This window comes from Xiphophorus couchianus, chromosome 7 (assembly GCF_001444195.1).
Source record: "Xiphophorus couchianus chromosome 7, X_couchianus-1.0, whole genome shotgun sequence".
In the NCBI taxonomy this organism is placed as follows: Eukaryota; Metazoa; Chordata; class Actinopteri; order Cyprinodontiformes; family Poeciliidae; genus Xiphophorus; species Xiphophorus couchianus.
Window position 1 is genome coordinate 6,451,288 of NC_040234.1, and position 21,626 is coordinate 6,472,913.

The 21,626-nt window shown below is 39.2% G+C and overlaps 1 protein-coding gene across 2 annotated transcripts in view; it reads right to left on the bottom strand.

Annotated features, from left to right (window-relative positions):
• zmym2 (zinc finger, MYM-type 2) overlaps positions 1–21,626 on the bottom strand; it is a 39,782-nt gene that overhangs the window by 7,672 nt on the left and 10,484 nt on the right. For both annotated transcript variants that reach the window (XM_028023046.1, XM_028023047.1), the window contains exons 4-22: positions 20,559–20,707; positions 18,924–19,072; positions 18,595–18,757; positions 16,841–17,053; positions 16,606–16,750; positions 14,299–14,414; positions 13,767–13,886; positions 12,858–13,008; positions 12,462–12,634; positions 12,192–12,357; positions 10,714–10,742; positions 8,831–8,972; positions 7,601–7,722; positions 6,662–6,797; positions 6,397–6,531; positions 3,739–3,863; positions 3,485–3,665; positions 2,091–2,233; positions 499–613 (exon numbers count right to left, since the gene is read on the bottom strand). In XM_028023046.1, the coding sequence (XP_027878847.1) occupies positions 499–613; positions 2,091–2,233; positions 3,485–3,665; positions 3,739–3,863; positions 6,397–6,531; positions 6,662–6,797; positions 7,601–7,722; positions 8,831–8,972; positions 10,714–10,742; positions 12,192–12,357; positions 12,462–12,634; positions 12,858–13,008; positions 13,767–13,886; positions 14,299–14,414; positions 16,606–16,750; positions 16,841–17,053; positions 18,595–18,757; positions 18,924–19,072; positions 20,559–20,707 (2,673 nt within the window). The remainder of the gene's footprint in view (positions 1–498; positions 614–2,090; positions 2,234–3,484; positions 3,666–3,738; positions 3,864–6,396; positions 6,532–6,661; positions 6,798–7,600; positions 7,723–8,830; positions 8,973–10,713; positions 10,743–12,191; positions 12,358–12,461; positions 12,635–12,857; positions 13,009–13,766; positions 13,887–14,298; positions 14,415–16,605; positions 16,751–16,840; positions 17,054–18,594; positions 18,758–18,923; positions 19,073–20,558; positions 20,708–21,626) is intronic.

Consider the following 21,626-nt stretch of genomic DNA (forward strand, 5'->3'; position numbering starts at 1 on the left):
TGAAGTCATCACATTTCGGGGAATAAGTTGTGATATTACCAGAATAAAGTTGTAATATTCTTGTATTATTTCGACTTAATTCTCATACAACTTTGTTCCATTTCTGTTAAAAAATTGAAAAAAAGTTTATGGATTTGCATGATTTTCTGTGTTCGTGGAATTGCAAAAAAAACTGGAGGGACTGATTGATATAATTTACCAATATTCTGATAAAAGCTGCTTTGATTTGATTGATAAAATGATATCTAAGCACATAGTTTCTCTTGAAGGTTCTACTCATTCATCCTTCTGGAGTCTAGAGGCCACATAGAAAGAAATGGTGGGCCGGATTTGGCCCCTGGACCTCAAGCTTGACACATGTGCTCTAGCTACGTTTAAAATATGCTGCTAACCATGAATTTAAGGGAGTGAAAACAAAACAGAACAACAAAAAAAAAACCAACACAATTTTCCAGCAGTAGGATTTGGTGTGCAGGTGTTGAGTTCAGCTCCTCTTACCATCAGGAAGCACACTGGGCTGCCAGTCTTTGAGCACCTTGTTGAGCTCCTCTCCAAACTGCTGGTAACACGGGTCGCTGAACAGATCATCCTTCCGGCCTTTGGCGTGAAGATGCTTCAGAGTGAGAGAGAGAGAGAGAAAAAAAAACTCACATCAGTACAGAGGACAAACATGGAGACCCGAGGCCGTCTGTGGACGAAGCTTTAGTGTCCTCAGAAAAAAAGGTCAACATCACAGTTGGTCAGGATGTGAACAGCAATGGATATAATCACCGGACACAACAAGTACACTTAAGACTTGCAGAAATGACATCACCATATTTTAAACAAAGGGAGGATAACTGCAGGTCCAAGACTGAAACATTTCAACTGAATGACTCTAGAAACGTTCAACAAAACTTGAATCAAAAAAGCTCAAAAGTCAGATCTCACATTTTTCTGCCAGAAAACTCCAACATGTGATGAGTTTAGATAAAAATGTGCTCCTCTCAGCAGCCATGCTCTGATCTGATCCTCACATGGGTGAAGAGGAGGGAAACGGCTGTGCACCACCGAAACTTGTCCTACTGGAAACACTCACCCCAAACATGGTTCCTACCTCCGAAAACAGAACTGCCATGTCAGCAAAAGCCATTTTAATGTTTTACGCTTATTTTAAAAATTGTAGAATTGAATTGTTTACCCTATTTTATTACAGTTGTTACAAATAGAGCCAGTAAAATGAGGAAAATTGTTAATTTATACACTTGATCAGACTAGGTATTTGCTGATACCATGAAAAAAAAAAAGAACCTTTACTGATTTTGTAAATGGCATTTTCTGGATTGGTCTACAGTAACAAAATAAAAAGAACAATGTATTAAATGTATTTTTAAAAAAAAGAGTTCAGTTCAAGTTTGTTGCTAGCCTGCAGCGTAACATTTTATTGTATTTTGTATGGGAGAGGAAATCTTGAGTTTAGCCAACCGGCTAAACCGACATGCAACTCTACAAGTTAGATTTTCATATTCCTCAAAAAGTAAAAGCTCATATGATTGTATTTGGAAAAAAATAAACGTGTGTTATTGATAAACGTGAAGCTATGAATGACTGTTTTTTTGTGGATTAACCCAAAAGCACAACTTCAGGAAAGCAGAAGGGCCTACATTACAGGTGAAAGCAGTCGACATGAAAACAGCATTAAAAAGATTTTTTTGGCACAATTTACCCTAATTTCCAGGACAAAAAAACAAACAAAACAGAGGTAACCCGTGCGTTATCATGGATGGTTAGTGCAGGAGGTGCGTTAACCAAATGTTTTCTCCTTAACCGTTTATATTATCTGGATGTTATCAGCAATTTTGACAAATTGCAGTTCACGTCCATGACCACTAGGTGCGGACACGCAGACATTTTTAACTTCACACAACACAAAAACATCCCAGCATCACCTCTGACCTGGACACTGAACCAAATGCTTTTTGGGAGCCGACATCGCGTTGAACAGTGATCTCTGGGTTACTGTCAATCCGTCTGGTATTTCTGTACCAGTTATTTTTGCTCAGAGGTTGAAGCTTTGTGGGATCTGGTGGTAAACATTTCAGTGCACTGACCTGCTGAATTCCCAGACAGAGGTAGAGGATGCTATCTGGAGAGTAGCGCTCCCCGTTCGGCCGGCACACCTCTCTGACGAACCGGGACAGAGCGGCGTTCAGCTCCTCTCCGTTCAACGACAACAGGTTGCTTTTCGACCGAGCTGCAAGAGACAGAGGCTCTTACTATGAATGAACTTTAGAATAGGGAGGGAAAGCGGATCAATATAATCAAAGCAATGCACGTTGTCTAAAAATCAGACGTCTTCAATAACTGTAGATTCCTTGAGGTTGTAGCGAAATCCACCACCAACCAGGAAAGTTCTCCAAGTCTCTAAGCGTTTATGTGTCAGGGGAGGGAGAAGACCGAGGGAGGTTACAGCAAAAAGCAACAAACATATGTGAGTAATTAATTAGTTTATAAGCCACAATACATTTATGTAGTTTTGGAAAAAAAATATACCAAAACTATGAGTTTGCTTGGTGTCCCAACTATACCCAGCTTAAAAACTGTAAAAGTGAAAATCCCACTTTTTTTCCCCTCCCCACAAATTAAGTTTTTATCAATTAGATAAAAGAATAAATGAAAAGAAATCTACAGCTGAAACACTGACCTCTTTTAAATCTCGACTAAAAACCCACCTGTTTAGGATTGTATTTGAAATGTAATCAATTACAAATTTATTGATGGAACCTGACTTAATGTCGTGTTTTGAGTGTTGATTCTATGTTGCATTGTGTTTCTGTGTTTGTTATGATGTAAAGCACTTTGAAATGCCTTGTTGCTGAAATGTGCTATACAAATAAAATTTGATTGATTGATGTCATTTTCAAAACCTTGAAAAATAAAAATAAATAAAACTCTATACTTTTAGGCCAGGCAGAAACCTTGTTTCTGTAAAGTTCTGTTACTTATTCTGTTTTTTTCCAGTATAATTAAATCCTAAACTTAATTCTCAGATTTTTAAGAAATGAATTTTTTCAAGCAAAAAAAAAAGAAGAAGCTGATTTTGAATTTTGCAGTTCGGAAGCGTATTTTGTCAAACGTCTTTGTTAACGATCATGAAAAACAGTCTAGGCTGCAACTTCCCATTTAAAAATAAAACACTTGCAAAACAAATTCTTTTTTTTCCCCTTTTACATGTAAAAATAAAAACGCATCAAATATAAAGTTGAATCAAAATCCCACGTTGTAGGCGTTACAGAACCGAAGCTGACACTAACATTAATGTGATGCATCACATTATCTTGCATGCATCAACATGCATCTTGTGTGTAGAAATAAAGTCCTTGAAATAGACCAACATAACCTTTTAATTTTGTAAATGTCAGCTTATAAACCATTCATTTCATGTCTGCATTCTAGTTTTTTATTTATGTTCTCTATACTCAGAGTTTGTCTGGGTTCAGCTCACTTGGTTTGGAAATATCCTTTTCTTTGGTGTCTTCTGATTGGTCAGAGAGGGACAGTGCCCAGCGTTTCCAAGCGTTGATGCCGTAGCGAGACTTGAGGGGCAGCGATCTTCCTTCCAAGTTGCTGCTTGGACGTGACGGAGAGGACGAAGGCAGATCCTCCACGGCCTGCCTTTTACTTCCCTGTAACACAATCGTTACAGAGTCATCAGGCTGCTGTAGGATAACACGGTTATGTCCTCGCGTCCAAACGCACCAGTCTTCTGGACCGAGGTCGAGGCGCAGATTCCTGCAGCTCCTCTGTCTCCTCTGCCAAGACCGGAGGCAGAGAAAAGCTCATGTCATCGTCCATTCCCTCCAGCGCCGGGACAGGATCCGACGCTGAGAACAGTACGCACAAAAGACCAGCTGAATTATTCACCGCTTTGTTTAAACATGCAGAAATGGGTTAAAATGAGGAACCAGTTAGGGAAATCCTGAGTCCTTCCTTCACACTTCTCTCTAAAAGAGCCTAACATTGAGGCCAAATTGTTTTCCCTCCATGCTGCAGGCTGCAAACATTTGGGTTTCTACTCTGCATCCCCAGAACCAAACATGGAGAAGCAGCATTCAGTTCTTATTCTCCACTGAACTTCCAGAAAACCGGAAAACTGCTCTAACATTGATTGATATATTTTATTTATATTTGCTTAATGATTTTGATGACGATATTTGACAAAATGTAATGTGTATTGCTCGTTTCCCCATTGGTGACTGGATGATGTTTTTGCTACCTAAAGCTCTTTGAACTTCTATTCAAATAAACTTGACCAACATTTTGTCAAGGTTACAACTACAGCTGCGCTTCCCAATGACTGTATAATTGGAAACACAACTTGACATTTCAAAAGTACATTTGCTTAATGAAAACACGGCAATTAAAAAAAACCCGAAAAAAAACAACCTTAACGATAAGTTTTGCTGGCAGGATGAGATAGTTTTTTTTGGGTCAAAACTGCAATGGAAACGTTTTTTGCATCACACGAGTCACATGACTAACAACCAGATGCCACTGGCACAAACCTATGAAGAAAAAGACAACAGGAAGTGTTGGGAGGATGACTGCGCAACATATCTTTCAAGGACTTGTCGTGTGAACAAAACGCATTCAAAGGATTTTAATTGCGCTTCTTATTTAATGGAAACACTGCAATTGCGAAGTTGTTTGTTTGCCATTAGCGGGACATCCATTGCAATGGCTGTAATGGAAATGGAGCTATTGAAGATAGAGTCATCTACGACAGAGCACCAGATTTTAGGGGGGAAAATATCGACTCGCAGCTCCTTTATGCAGCTGTCTGCAGATTACATTTCTAATCATAAGTTCAGCTTTCAAAGGCAAAACCCAACACAGAGGACAAGCTCAGCATTAGGTACAGCTGAAGTACTTAGTGTAATAGGGCACACTTTGACATCTGTCATTAAAGACGCATACATTTTTTTTTTGCTTATTTACAAATCTGTTGTTCCGTTATAAATAATGCTACCTTCTAAATCAAGGAATTCGTTTTGAATGAAATATTTTTTTACTTTTTTCTCCCCTGTATGTGAGCAATCAGGGACTGACTGTCCAAGATAACCCAATAAACCTTCAATAACGCAGCAAGGAAAGTTTTTCACACCCAAATATAAAGCGAGATGATGACACAACTCCGGCACTTTTCCAAATCCCTTGACAAAATCCAAACCTTAAAAACATGAGCCTCGACAGTGCTGAGAAAAAAAAACCCACAGAGGGAGAAATATTTGCCTCAGCTGTTGTCCTGAACCACCAGAAAGCGACAGATTCAGATGGCGCCAGATAAAAGTTCTATTAAGTGACAGACTGAAACGGAGAAGGTCAGTGAGAAAATCATAAGGGACCTGAGAGACGAAGACATTTCATTTTTTGGCCGTATCCGGCCGCGTACCAGACAGCTAACGGGATAAATCCGAATAAACAAGCCGCAATGTGCTAAAGCTTCAGTTCTTCCTCTGTAGACAAAAATGTGACGCAAGAAGTGCGATAACAGAACAGAGAGTAATGGCTCAGATTGAATTAGAGCGACTCCTGGAGCTTGGCCGACACCATGATGGTGACAGAACGGTATTTTAGGTATAATGTGTTGATTGTTGCACAGGCCGAATGTTCAAATGATTCAGTCTTAAGAACTCAGTAAGTTTGCCTTTGACACCTGAGTCTTAAAACAGCTACAGTGCTTTGAAATGTTCCACATTTTTCATGTCCGAACCACAAACGTCAGCAATTTGAGGTACATGACATGAAATGAGATGTGGTGAAGTAATCTAAGTGAACAGAGTCTCCCGTGTGTTTACTTTAATCTCAGTGTAAATCCATCTGTTTCTTAAAGGCTTGTTAGAAAACACAAGTCAAGAAACGGCATCATGAAGTCGGAGGAGAAAGAATGAAGACATCTTTAAATGTCGTAAGTTCAATTTACCGTTTTAGGAGACGAGAATTCAATCGTTTTCAAACAGGGCTGCTGCTACCGATTCTTTTAGTAATCAGTTATTTTATCGATTATTTTATTGCTTATTTTGATGATATTCCCACGTTCTGCTTAATAATCTGTATATTGGGGAAAATATGGACTACATTTGCTTTGCATTGTCCCTGCATGATGGCAATGATATAGTAGGATCCAATTAAATTCTGGATTAATATGGGTTGTTGCTATGTTGTTGTACGGTGTTTTAAGATCTTGTTCAATGTGACCTTTTTTAACTTTGAGCCCCTGCCCCTCCAAAGGTCTCTGCACGGCTCTGTCTGAGGTAGCGATGTCACAAAAAGTAAAATATTCCAAGGGGTGTGAATACTTTTGGAAGGCTCAGTATGTGGATGCAGCGCCGGCCCGGCTGTCAGGACGGTGTTTACCTTGAGGGAAGTCTGCCTCTAGGTCCAGGTCAGGCTCATACTTTTCCTCCTCCTTCACCGTCTCCTCTTTTTTGGCGCCACAGCTGGAGGATTCCTCCTTAACACTCTCTCTCTTCACCGCCAACGGCTTCACATCTGAAACGTTCGACCAGGCAGACTCTTACAGTCGACACTTCCGGCAGGTTTTATTGAGCCGACTCGTTTCTGAAGCGTCCGCGCTTCAACAAAGCCACGTGCGACTCGGCACATTTCGGCAGACTCTCACCTGGTTTCTCCTCGTCGTCGATGATAATAGCCGCCTCTGAGGTATTAGAGGGCGCCTCGCTTTTCATATCTTTCATGGTGTGAATAATCTGCTCTGCCCCCTGCAGCGTGGTGGGCAGAAACACAGGCACAGGAACCTGGAAGGAGCAAAATTTAGGTTTTAATAAAATTGGATCGCCTTGAATATTTCCAATTCCAGAAGGCTTTATTTTTTTAATTTATCCTTCGGTGGTGTCCAAACATTTTATCATAAGGGTCAAAGTCATTACGATGAAAGCACTTGGGGGCCACAATTTTTAATATCTTTTGTAACATTCTTAAAAAAAACATTTGTTGTGCCTTTTTTATTTTATCTGCTCAATAACAAACTAAATTAGGTTGACGTTTGTGGTTCTAGTTACTAAAAATGTAAGATCAGTGCAAAAAACGTAGTTAATAAATGCGAAACAAATTTTTGTGCCCAATATTTTTTAAGATGATGTTATTTATCTGTAAAAAAAAAAAACAACATTGCCCTAAATCAGGGGTGTCAAACTCCATTCCTCGAGGGCCGCTGTCCTGAAGTTTTTAGATGTGCCACAGGTACAAAACACCAGATTCATATGGCTTAATTACCTCCTCCTTGTGTAGATCAGTTCTCCAGAGCCTTAATGACCTAATTATTCTATTCAGGTGTGGTGCAGCAGAGGCACATCTAAAGGTTGCAGGGCAGTGGCCCTCCAGGACTGGAGTTTGAGACCTGTGCCCTAAAAGATGAAAGTGTCCATCTGAATCATCCATCTAAGCTTACAAACCAGATTTGCTCCATTCTACAAATCAGCCGCCAGAAATTGTTCAGAGGGTCTCACTTTGGACCTCCCTGTCCGAAACACCTTCAACATAATATGTGCGTGTGTGTTTACTTTTAACAGTGAATGCGTTGATGAAACATGGAGCTCACCGGTAGAGGCATAGAGACTGGAGTGGGGGTGACCTGGGCGTACATGTTCATAGGCATCGGGATGAAGACGGGTACAGGGATGGGTACGGGAATATACTCCCTCTTCACACCGTCATCTACATCTGCAGACAGAGAAACGCCACAGTGTACAGCATGAGCAAATCAGTGAGAGCAGAAGTCTTTCTGTGCAACGCGCTGGGCTTGAATATAAAATCTGACTTTTTTTCCCCCCTTAACAGATTGATTTTTTTCCCCCCTCACTTTTATTTTCTAAAAAGCATCTTTTTATTCCAATTGTTCCTTCTGTGAGGTTTATGACAGAGTATCAGGGTCGGGCTATGAGAACTTTTGTTTAAATACAAGAAAATAGACTGAATATTTTCTTGGATTGGAAGAATGTTTTAAATTTGAGAGAAGTAGTATTAATTAAAAATATATATATATTTTATGTTTGGAGTTCTCATAAAACTATTACTTTGTTCTATTAATAATACGACTTTATTCTGGTAATAAGACTTTATCCTTGTATTATTTTGACTTTACTGTCATATGTTTATATTTAAAACAGACAAAAAAACATCTTAGCCTGACCCTTACATTCCACTGTAGAAATACATCAAAATAGAAATATATAGAAGCTGTAAGGCACCGCTTGTCAAACAAGATGGCGGCCTTGGGGCGTGCCGTGGTGGCGTAGTGGTTAGTGCGACCCGTATTTGGAGGCCTTGAGTCCTTGACACGTCCGTCGCGGGTTCGACTCCCGGACCCGACGACATTTGCTGCATGTCTTCCCCCCTCTCCTTCCCCGTTTCCTGTCAGCCCACTGTCACATAAGGGACACTAGAGCCCATAAAAAGACCCCCTGGAGGGGTAAAAAAAAAAAAAGATGGCGGCCTTGGAGTGCTGACGTCACTCTGAACTATGGAACCCAAGAAGTCCTTTGGTGGGGTGGGGGGAATCCAGATTTTCAAAATATTAAATCTTCAAAAACTTAACAAATTGATTTATAGCCCAGCCTCACAAAAAGGAATATAGGATCATTTTTACTTTTTCCCATATTTTGTCATGGTACACCAAACTTTCAAATTAATATAATTTGCAGATCTAACAGTAGCTGATATTAACTCAACACTTTTACTCTGAATACAGCTGCAAGCCTTTAGGGTTTGTGGTGGTAAAGTGACACAATGAGGGCAAAGTTCGACTGGCCACGTCTGTGTCGTATTTTACCCGTTTGTAGATGTTTGCTCTGCATGTGTGGTTTGCAGTAGGTGGCTTTGGTCAGGGTGAGCGGTTTGCACAGCACCGCCTTATTCTTCACATCTCTGATCACTCCTCCACTGGAGTACGCCGCTGCACTCTGGTTCACCAGCTGAAATAAGAGGGAAAATGGAGCGGTCAGCGTAAACTGAAAACAGCACAGGCTAGTCTGCAGGTAGGCCGGTTACGACGACAAATTGAGGAAGTAATCACTGCCATAAACAATAACACTGTGGTTTTGAGACCATTTTTAAACAATAATGGCATAATAACTCAAGTTCGTTCTCTCAAAGGCTAATAAACTTAAATTTTGCAACAAACACTTAACACTGGAAGGAAGATATTTTAAATATCAAAAATAAACACGACAACCATAAACAATAAATGAAACAGAAATAAAAAACACACAACCGAACACACAAGTAAAATTGATTACAATGTCTCTGTAAACAAAATTGCTCTTCAAAAAATATATATTGATATATGAAGACATTTACACCGAACAATTTAGATTCTGGGTTCAAAAACTGGTCTAATTATGGACTATCTCATATCCACCAATTAATTAATAAGGGGAATTTCAAAACCTTTGAACAGATAAAAAGTGAATTTGGCCTCCCTAAGACGGACTTCTATAGATACTTACAACTTAGAACCTTTGTGACGACACACAACAATTGGACTAAACTTCTTGAATCTACACCTATAGAAAATTTCCTAATGGACATACAAAGGGGAAAGGGAAATGATAAAGTAATTAGTAAAATATATGACCTGTTTCTGTCCATAAATGTGCACGATTCCACAAACATAAAGCATAAATGGGAGACTGAATTGCAGGAGTCAATAACAGGGGACACATGGGAAGAAATATGTACTGAAGCACAATTAACAACAAATTCTAATACATGGAGAGAATTCAAATGGAAAGTAATAGTCCGGTTTTTCAGAACGCCAGCAATAACCAGTAAAATGAACCCAACACAACCCAGCCAATGCTGGAGAAACTGCGGGACGCAGAATGCAAATCATACTCATATCTTTTGGGCTTGTCCTAAACTAAGTGTATTCTGGGAGGACATTTTTGAAGCTCTCAAGGTAATTTTCAGAAGAAATGTTCCAAAAACCCCCTTGGTGGCAATTTTGGGAGTTTTACCCGATGGATTGGAAAGGAAGGATGATAGATATCTTCTAAGAATCTTGCTCACAGCAGCATTGAAATGCATAACTATGAGATGGCTGAAGCCAGGACCGCCTACATATAACACATGGATACAAAAAGTTTGGGACATTAATTTGATGGAAGAAATCACATATTCCTTAAGGCTTCAAAAAATAGTTGTTAATATAAGGTGGAGCTCTGTCATACCGTTATTATTTCAGTGACACAATTACAGGATTGCCCTTTTGCACTTGTGTTTTCTCTTGGGTCGGTCTAAAATACCATGGTGCTTAAGTATGTGTGGACCACCTTAACTCAGGGGGGATTTAATTGGATGTTTTGTATTTATTTTATTTTGCTGTTATCTGTCTGTTGATTTTGTTCCATTGTTTTGTAATCATTATTACATTTGTTAAGAACACCTACTGTCTTATCTCCTGTTGCCAAGTTATAATGCAGATGATAAATGTCAGTAAGAGACAGAAGAATGTAACTGAACATGTGTTGTTAAAAATAAATAAAAATAAAGTAAAATATATATATATATTGCATTTATTATGCCATTAACTGATTAATTACGTATTGCGACAGGCTTATCTGCAGGTGTGAAAGGTTTGATTTGTTGTACATTACAAATAATTACATGGTCTCAAGAGAAGCATTTGATTTTTATTTATTCATTCTTACTTACCCCAGCTTTTGCGGCGTGCATGTCTATACCTATAAGAAGGGAGGTGAAAAAAAAACAGGTTACCTCAAAAAGAGATAATTTTTCAAGCCGACTGCTCAATTGTTGAGATTTTCTTCAAATGAAGGGTAAGTACTGAACGGAGACTGTAAAGTAGCTGTGCCTCAATTTTAGCAGCAACAGTTTGTGTCTTGTTGGATATTAGGAAAAGTAGTGGAAATAAGAGACTTGGGATCTTCTCTTTTTGTTTGGTTGTTTTTGTATTTTTTCTCTTGATAAAGGTTTTCTAAACTCACGGTTTTGTACACATCCATTACTTTTTCGAGAGTTCCTTCAGAGTGACATAGATACCGGATCTGTTGCCATGACCTACTTTTCTTGAAAATTATACTGACTACAGCTGATCATATAAAAGTTCATAGAATAAGAAGCATTATGCTCCAGGTATCCAGAGATCCTGAGGCAGAACTGTTTGTTGAGAGGCTTAAACTTCCCCTAAAAACAAACATAAGTGTATTAGGGCTGAAACCATTAATCAGATTAATAGTAATGAATCAATTATTGAAATAATCATCAATTAATTTAGTAATCGATTTCATTGATAACTGGAGTATACAGACTCTAAAAATGGTCATTTGCTGAAAGAACAACACACTCAAAGCCAAAACTGTACAGAAAATATATACAATTTGCACTTAACATAAAAAAATTCTTGTGTGCCAGATCAGCATTGATGTATGCATTTCTAATAATGTATGAAAAAGTGGCAAAATGAAAAATCTGCAGAACTTGACGTTTTTTTAGTTCAGTTAATCAAATACCGTATTTTCCCCACTATAAGGCGCACCTAAAAACCTTCAATTTTCTCAAAAGCCAACAGTGCGCCTTATATAAGGACCAATATTGAGCCACAACAGGTCTCGCAACTACGGTAAGCAGCCGCCGACTTCATTTTTCCCCGTAGAAGAAGAAGCGCGCGGGGCACGCTGGGTTTTGTGTAAAGACCCCAAAATGGCTCCTATTAAGAGACACGCTTACGACGCAGAGTTTAAGCTCATGGCGATCAGTGACGCAGTAGAACACGGGAACAGAGCAGCAGAGAGAGAATTTAACATGAACCAATCAATGGTGCGGAAGTGGAGGAAGCAACAGCTGTTTATTCATTTTGGGAATGAACGGAGTTCTCAGAACGCTGGTTTGTAATCTATTTATAAAGTTTGACTGACCTATCTGACTATTTTGTTGACATTCCCTTTAGCGCAGTTCCATCTAATGGATGCATAACGTAACCCCAGCCTCTACTGTAGCGTCTATTCTATGCGCCTTATAGTGCGGTGCGCCTTATATATAAAAAAAAGTTTTAAAATAGGCCATTCATTGAAGGTGCGCCTTATAATGTGGTGCGCCTTATAATGCGGAAAATACGGTAATCGTTTGAATAATCGATTACTAAAATGTACAGGAAGCGGCTCGGTCCGTACCCAGCATGGTGTTCTCTGGTCCCTTCTGGGTGACCATGATGGGGTCGTTCTGCTGGCAGTAGAACCTCAGCAGACACTCCTGGTCGCAGAAATGCTTCATCTCCGACCTCCACATCACCGACTCCGTCAGGTTTCCCTGAACCTTACAGCAGTCGCACCTCGCCGCCTGGTGGCCAAGCAGAGGAATGTTAACCCTTCCTTCCACCCTTCCTCCCCAACAAATACAAACCGCCTGTAAATCGGTTTAACTTTTTTCAGGAGAGAGCCGACCTTGTAATACCAGTCGTTGAAGTTTTTGGCACAGGCCTCACTGCAGAAGTCCCGGGTCATGTTGCCGAGCTGCCGGGTGATGCCTCTTTTGCACAGCTGGCTGCAGTGGTTGCAGCTCACGCACTTCAGCCCCAGCCGGCTGATGAAATCCTGTTTAAACAGCAGCTTGCAGCCTGGAGGAGCAGAAAACATATATAAAAAAATAGCAGGATGAAGAAAAAAAGACAAACAATTTGATTTACTCAATCTTTAATGACTTTGAATTAGGAGAAAGGAGCCGCTTAAGAACCCGATTTCACTAAAGCAGCTCAGAAAAACACTCAAATTGTACCTACTTCAACCTCTCACGGAAAAGCTGCATTCGTTAAGTGTCCTTGAGGAGAACTGAGGCGGTACCTTCGCTGCAGAAGGGCCTCTTGACGCCAGAGAACTTGACCATCTCATGAAGGGTCTTCTCTTCTTGGCAGTACTCGCAAAACGTCACGATGCAGTGGAGCTTCTTGTAGTCCTCACAGCATGGCTTACTGCAGAACTGATAGACCTTATCCTGAACACACACACACACACACACTTATGTTAATATAACTGCAGCCATTTCAAGTCCAGATTAGTTTTTTTGTCATAAAAATATTTTTTTTCTCCCACATCTTTACATTTACATAAGAAAAATGATAGCAATGTTATTTTGTAGTGACTAGAAAATGCTTTTAAATAAATATTAGGTAAATTGTTTATACTTTTGTGGGGGGACCAGTTGCTGGGGACTTTAGATCAAGGACCCCCCTTCCATTAAAATGAGTCTATTCTTGTTCCTATGAATATTTTGCTTTGTTTTGTTATTTAAAAAGCACTGTGATTGATTGTCCATGTGAAGCTGTACATTCATATATTTGTTGATAACTATTCTGGCTGAGAGTGAAAGGAGTTTAGAAAAGCATCACTTTTGAACAGGCGCGTGGGGCAGCCTTGGGTCCTAAGTGCATGCTGTGTTGAAGAAGCCGAGTAGTAGATGGCAGCCTGAGTGTGACGCACGTTGGATTATGGATGTTGTTCGTGTTTCAAGAAAAGAAGGAAAGTAAAGAAAATTTACAACAACCGCATGTCTCAACATCACTTTTGTTCGAGTGTGCAACACTTTAAAGAAAGAGCTGGCTCATTTTTAGCAGTTCTACTTTTAAAATAGAGATACTAATGCCTAAATGAAGTGAAAACTCATTTATCTAATGTCCACTAGTTGTTCATTTGTTGTCCAAAATGTGGTCCGACAACTAGCGGGTTACTTTGGGACATTTCGGAAGGTCTGACCTGCCACTCCAGAATTTCGGGCTTCAGGCTGAACGCTCCTCGGCAGTAGTTACATTTCAGCTGGACAGAGCTGTTGCTGAGGGGCGTCTGACCATTGGTGGTTGTTGGAAGGGAGGCGTTCTGTAAATAAAGGACGAAAAAAACAAAAAGGTCAGGCGTAAAACTGTGAAATTCGTTAAATAAAACTAATTAATTGACTTAACATGGGTGCAAACCTGCCTTTGTAAATTGTGGGTTAAAATCTTGAAATGAACAGAAATGAACTCCTTACATATGTTACGTTGTGTTTACTGAATATGTATAATAAAAGTTTTTCTTTTTGTATTGATTAATTTGAATATATAAACAATTTAATGATGTTCTATTTTATTGAGATGCACCAAGAAAGTAAAAACCCCAGAGCGCACACACAAACACATAAAATAGAAATATGTTGTTTTTGCAACACCTGTTCCTCCTCTACTAAAGAGCTGTTTTAATTGTAATCTACAGCATCAACACAGCAGAAGCATCTTTTGTTTTAAGATCTCACCTGAAACTTGGTAACACATTGGGAGCTGCAGAAGTTGAGGATGTCGCCCTCTGGCAGCGTGGCCTGGTACTGCGGCAATGAGCTTCTTTTACAGAAATGACATGTAGGTTCCTTGTCTGCACACACAAAAAAATGTATAAAAATAAAAGTTTTTCTTTGTATTTTTATGCCCCTCTTGATACACAATTTTTTAAATTTTTTTTTTCACAAATTTACTTGTCACAAATGAAAAACTGCAACTGATTCATGAAAAATAACAAAAAAGCACAGATACAGTAGTGTAGAAAAAGTGTTTGCCTTCTTCCTGATTTCCCATTTTGTCGCACTTCAATGTTTCAGAATATCAAACCAATTTAAATAGTCAAAAGAAACACAAGCAAGCAAAAAAAAAAAATACGTTTTTAAATTATTGTTTAAGGGAGGAAAAACTCAAAACCTTTGTGGCCCTGTGTGAGAAAGTGATCGTCTCTTCAGAAGCTAGACATTATATCGAGATCCAAAGAAATTCAGGAACAAATGAGAAAGAAAGTAATTAAAATGACTCTGGAAAGGGTCACACAGCCGTTTCCATGGCGTCAGGAACCACAGTGAGAGTCGCTGTCCACACATGTAGAAAACATGGACCAGTGGCGAAGCTTCCCTAGAGTGGTTCCCCGACTAAAATTACCCTAAGAGCGCAGCGATGACTCATCCAAGAGGTCATAAAGACCCACAACAACATCCAGAGAAGTGCAGGCCAAAAATGGTTCCAAGATGAAAACCACTACTGAGCAACAAGAACGTCAAGACTGGGCCCAGTGTTTCCCAGAACATGTCTTGATAATCCCTAAGAGTTTTGGGAAAACTTTCAGAGGACCGACGAGTGAAAAGGTTTAATCTTTGTGAGTTTGTGACCCGTTACATTAGGCGTAAAAATAACACCAGACCAGCGGTACAACACGGTGGTGGTAGTGTGATGGTCTGGGGCTGTTTTGCTGCCTCTGGACCTGGAAGACCTGCTGTCATAAATGGAAACACAAATTCAGCTTTCTACCAAAAAAAAAAAAACACAAAAGAGAACATTCAGTCATCTGTAGGTGACGTCACCTACAGATGACTGATACTAACTTTGGTTCTCCAAACACAACAGCCTCCTAACACACCTCTGGGTGGTTGAAGAAGAACAAGATAAAGACTTTGGAGTGGCCTAGTCAAAGTCCTTACCTAAATGCTATTGAGATTACTTTAAAAAGCTTGAAAACAATCCTGAATTATAACTATTCTGTAAAGATAAGTGACCACAACTAGAACAGACTCACTGCAAGTTATCACAAACGTCTGACTGCAGTTGTTGCTGCAAAGGTTGGCCCAACCAGTCATTAGGCTCCCTTAATAATAAACATCTTCTTTTAAAACTGCATTTTGTGCTAACTTGGGTTGTCTTTGATTAATACTTAAATTAGTTTGTTGTTCTGAAACACTGAAGTGTGACAATCATGCAAAAAAATAGGAAATCAGGAAGGGGGCAAACAATTTTGCACACCATCGTTCCTGAACATAGACCCAATTATATTTATTATTATTTATACCGAATACGGAACAGAGCAAATCCATGTTCAACAAACTGAGAACTTCTCTACCGCCACCTTTAAAAACATAAACCTGACTAACTGGTGTTGTTTTACACATGGAATTAAAGCTGATCTTAAATCAGTCTGTTTTTAATTAATAAAGTGTTTGAACGTTTGTAAAACCCTGATAAGTGTGCATTCTGATTAAGGATGCAGCGATGGACTTTTTTCACTTCCAATACCAATGAGGTTCATCAGCAGATACTGATCTGATGCAGAAAAACACTGCTGAATTTACTTTTTCAGACAAATGTACTGAATTGCAAATTTATTTTGATAACTCTGCACCAGTTATCAAATAAATACATCACTTTAACACGCCATTAGCTTCATAAGTTTAGCCAGACATGTAAAAACAAAACTTTTAATTTGTTCAGTCAGTTCAAAGAGCAGTATAACAACTATTGCAAAGTAAATAAGAAACTAAGACAATAGATTGCCTATCTTGGTGCAACATGTAAAAATAAACTGCAACAGACTTTTTTCCCCCAATGGTTCAGAAAGTGCAATTAGGAATTCTAAGTATAATGTAAAATAAATAAATTATGACAACACTCAGAGCACAAAGCATGGAATTAGACTGAATAGATCTGCCCTTATGTATCGGGCACAGTGCCACGATACCTGATCTAGAATTATTTTCAGTATCGGTACCGATACCAATATCGGATCAGTGCGTCTCTCTCCGACTACTCACTGATGAATGACGTCAGCTTGCCCTTGTTCATGCAGCTGACGGAGCAGTAGGAGCTCATGGCAGAGCCTGCGTCGAGGCTTTGGAGCACTTCCCCCGTCTTGATTAGTGTTTTGCAAGTCATACAGCTGGCAAGTTTACTGTGGGCCTGGGTGGGAAAAAATGTCATGTCAAAACAAGATGCAAACGAGAGCATTATGATCCCAAAAAAAAGGGACAGCAGGGCGGCGGGTGTTACCTGTTTGTAATCCCTGATGCAGTTCTGGCAGCAGAAGCGTTTCTGCTGGCCGTCAACCAGCAGGAAGTGGTTGGCCGACGCCCGGCTGGGCAGATAGTCGCCACACTGCTCGCAGCAGTTCATGATCAGCCCGTTGGCTTTGCGGTACACATTGAAACATGTGTCGCTGCAGATCTTGTGGGTCACGTTCTTAAAGCTAACCTCATGCCGAATCTGGAAGACAGGGAAAATAAAACTCTCACAAAGCAGCAGAAAATAAAAACGGATTCCCTACGCAGTTAAACTTTAATCTACGTCGCTTAACGCTTAAAAAGTTCTTCTATGGTAGAGTACGCATCAAAATGAATAAAGAAGGTCAGAATTTCTTCGTGAAGGGTACTGTAGAGAGAAGGCAGGAAAGAGCGGTCAGACAGATTGAACTAGATTATACTGAGGCCAGATGAGAATAAAGATAGTCGAAAGATGAATAATTCATTATGTGAGGGGAAATACAATACGGCAAAGTCGAGATAAATAGCAATATGATGGTGAAGGATATGGTTTGATAGGGTGAAGAGAATGATGACTGGAAGATAATGCAACAGGACTCTGGCATGTAACATGCAATAAAAACAAATAAACAAAAACAGAACTTCCAGGTAGAGTCATGCCAGGAAACTGAGTCCCTGCTATAGAGTAATGAAAGATGCGATGTATGGAGCGGCCTGAGAGAATTAAGAGTTTCCTCTGGGCTGGACCAAGCCTCCATCTTGGTTTAGTTCAGAATTACACAGGTAAATGATTCTGGTAAACAAAGGAGCTACACATGCTTCACTTTAAATAAATGTCCAGCATACCTTTATAATTCCCTAACACACGGGGCCTGATGATAACCCTTCATTAGTCATTTTTATCTTTTTTTCCCACATTTTAGTGAATTATGACAAGACCACTGAGGGAAATCATTTGAAAATACTGTTGGCAGGTAAGAAAGGTGGGCGATACGGACTTAAGGTTTTATTGCAATATTTTGTGGTACTATTGCGATAATGATTAGAGTGATAAGAACCATTTATTACTTCCTTTTTTGGTAACTGTATGGTCGTAATTGTGTGTCACAGCAATTATAGCCCCACAAATACAGATCCTGCTCTCGATAAACATTCCCATTTGTAATACGCTTCTTTAGGACACCAGTGCACATTTGTAATGGAAACCAAGCTAGTGACACACAACACTCGAGACAGGTACCACAACAAGTTAAGTTAAAAAAACATCTAAACAGGGAAGCAGTTTGGTTTTCCAGATCCAGAAAATCCTCCCAGCAGTATTATTATATGACATTTAATGCCTCATCCCGTATGCTTGATCTTCCTCCTGGTTTTCTGAATACCTAGGGAAGACTGCGGTTTAAAGAGACAGTGAATCGACAGATTAGTTTGTCTCAGGATCCCTACAACAGCCGTCCAAGCATCAATAGCTTAGTTTGTAGAAGTACTAGGTGCCTGTGGACGCTCTTTACAGTGCTGAGCGGAGTGAAAAATTACAGATTCCTGAATCACCGACCTGAGTTTACAGGGAGTCCTGCAAACAACGACCAATAAATCCCAAACTGCAGCCTGTGTTCAGAAACAAGGTTTACGATTTCCAGTAAAATTGCAATTGCAAACGCAGCTCTACCGGGTACATTCACGTCTTGGGAACGACAAGTAGTGAATGAATGAATGAATGAATGAATAAATAAATAAGATGTCGCGGTTGCTGGACAGACTGACCTCTGTGAGTTTCCCGCAGACAGTGCATTTGTTTTTCAGGCCTGTTTTAGGCGGGTTGTTCTTGTTCTCGTACGCACCCAAGCAGCCGGTCGTACAGAACTCCTGAAAAGACTCGCTAGAGTCCACCTGGGCCACAATGGTGCCCTTAATGTGTGTGATGTCCCTGTGGAAAGAACAAATAAAAATAAAATAAAAATCACATGGTTTTGTTAAAAAAAAAATCTACAGAAAATGAGAACCTAAAAAGAAAACTTGTGGCTAAAGGAAAAGTCTGTTATGAGCTTGTAACATGTGTTTTCAGGCATAAAAAGAGAAAATGAAAGGCTGACTTTTTGCACATGGTGCAGGTCTTCTTGGGTGCAGGTTTGTGTGAGAAGGCAGAGAGGCAAGTGGTGGAGCAGAACAAGTGAGAGGAGCCTTTTCGCTGGTAGGCTGTCTGGCCTTTCTTCAGAGGCTTTTTGCAGTTGGCGCAGGTCACCTGGGAGGTAAAAATACAGATTTAACAGAGGGAAGCTTTCCAAATGTAGGAATACTACATATTTGTCATTTTTCTGACCTTTTAGCTCATTTTCAAGTAGAAATCAAAGTAAGTTTTCTATGAATGAATGAATGAATGAATGAATGAATGAATGAATGAATGAATCCATCCATCCATCCATCCATCCATCCATCCATCCATCCATCCATCCATCCATCCATCCATGAATGAATGATGCAAGGCTGGGTGATTTGGCTTTATACTAACATCTTCCATTCTTTCATACCAGGTGCAATTTTAATAGATTTTTTCTTAGTCGCTTTCTTTTCTTAAGAAATTAATAATGGCGTAAAATATTTCCAAAAACTGGCTTTTATTTTACTAATGCCTTCTGGGAGATGACCTGAATACAAAGTCCAAATAAACGCATGCTGTAGAACATTATGGAAACCTAAGGAGTGAATTGGTGAAAAAAATACTCCAACTTTCCAAAAATAAAACATTTAAAGAATATATTGATAAAATCAGTTGATCACCCAGGAAGGTACGACCTATAACAGGATGGACAGATACAGAGGATAAATAGATGGATATTCATCTGGATAAATACAACCTTTTTTTACTTATATATATATATATATATACATACATATATATATATATATATATACAAATAAGATCCAATTTCAAACATTTTTCCAGACTTGGATCAGGTCTGGAAAAGCACATAAGAATGACTGAGTGAGTTCTCATTCTGAGCCCATTTTTTGACGTATAAACACATAGGTGTGATATAAATTCATGGCGGATATCCATGCATCAAGATCGATGAGGTATGGATAGTGTGGAAACAATCTCTTTTCCCCCAATAATCTCTTTTTTGCAACTACATGAAAGCCCGTCGCAATAAGCAATGAATTAATTGATCGCACGATGCATTAAAATGGGCTGGTGATTAATATTTTTTGAAGGCCAATGATGCTTACAGAGACATCACGATGCATTTTACTTATGGTTTTGGTTGTGTGTAGGTTTTTATTTTTGTTTTATTTACTGTTTTTGTTTGTCGTGTTTCATTTTGGATATTTAAAATATCTCCCAGTTCCTATGTTAAATCTTCATTACAAAATTTAAGTGTGCTACTCTTTGAGAGGGCAAACTTTAACAATATATGGCATAATAATACAATATATAACAGACACCTGTCTACCCATGTCTTTTCTAATGTTTTGCCTTGTTCCTCATCTAAGGAAGGACTATACTGAAACTAATTGTTTCAGTATAGTCCTACTAAAATCTACTGATTTAAAAACAGTCGCAAAATAGCAACATTATCGTTTATCGCAGCAATTACTGGGACAATTTATCATCCAGCAAAATTTATCATTATAAGAGGCCTACCTGCATATATTATTTTAAAGCACTTTTCTATAAAATGGACAATATAACATATCTGACTGATTGATACCCGTCCAGCTGGACCCACCTTGACTGTCCTGGGTTGTGTCTGGGAGCCTGAGGAGGAGGAGGAAGACTGGCCTGCAGGCTTTGGCAGCGAGGTGGCAGGCGACGGAGAGTCCACCCCGCTTTGCTTCTGGTTCCGGGGAACCGAGGCCGACTGAGAGATCCACGAGTCTACAAGAAGAAGGAGAAGGAGAGGAAATCTTACCTGCATTCCCTACATGGTTGCACATTTAGAACCACTCATTTGGTATTTTTATTGGAAACACAGCCGCAGGAGGCAGAGAGAGGCTAAACACAAATGTGGCATCTTAAAAGCTGCAGCGAAGGTCTGAAACACTCAGAGAATCCTAACATTAATAAGAATACATCCTTCAAAAACGTCTAAAAGGCTGACTAAAACAGCAAACAAGACATTTCTAAAATTTTAAACAAATCCCAATCAATAATTGAACTGAAAGAGAATAACTAAAAACTACCAAAACAATAAAACTCAAGAGAATTTTAGAGCCTGTAAATCATTTAATGGGGAAAAAATAAAATAAAATAAATGATGATTAATCTGGAAATATTGATTTCCACAATCGTGTGCAGATGTGCAGAAATCTGCAGTAAAAACCCAGTTTTTAATTTTAATCATGTAGTGGTGTAGTGGTGTGGTGCTGCTGATAGACGTACTGGTCAACCAGAGCCGAGTAATTCCTGTCCTAACCAGATTCCCAGTCTAGGATTAAAGTGCATCTGTTAAATCCTCCAACTCCACATAATTTACCCCCCGTGATTAATAAGGAATGTCCATACAGACTGTTTAAAAAGACAAAACATGTAGATAATAAAGAGCCTTAAGAGGTAATATAGACATTATATTGTACAGTACCTGCATAAATATCCGTCATTTTTCTAATATGAAAGATAACAGGGATCTTTAGTGAAACAGGAAGCAAGTAGTGCAAAATTGTGAAGTAGGAGGATAATAACATTTTCAAAAATTTGTACAAAGATGGAGATGTTTAAAGGCTCAAAATTTTAAATTCTCAATACTGCAAACCCAGAAATTTCACTCCTTTAACTTTCTATGGATGCCTAAAAAAAT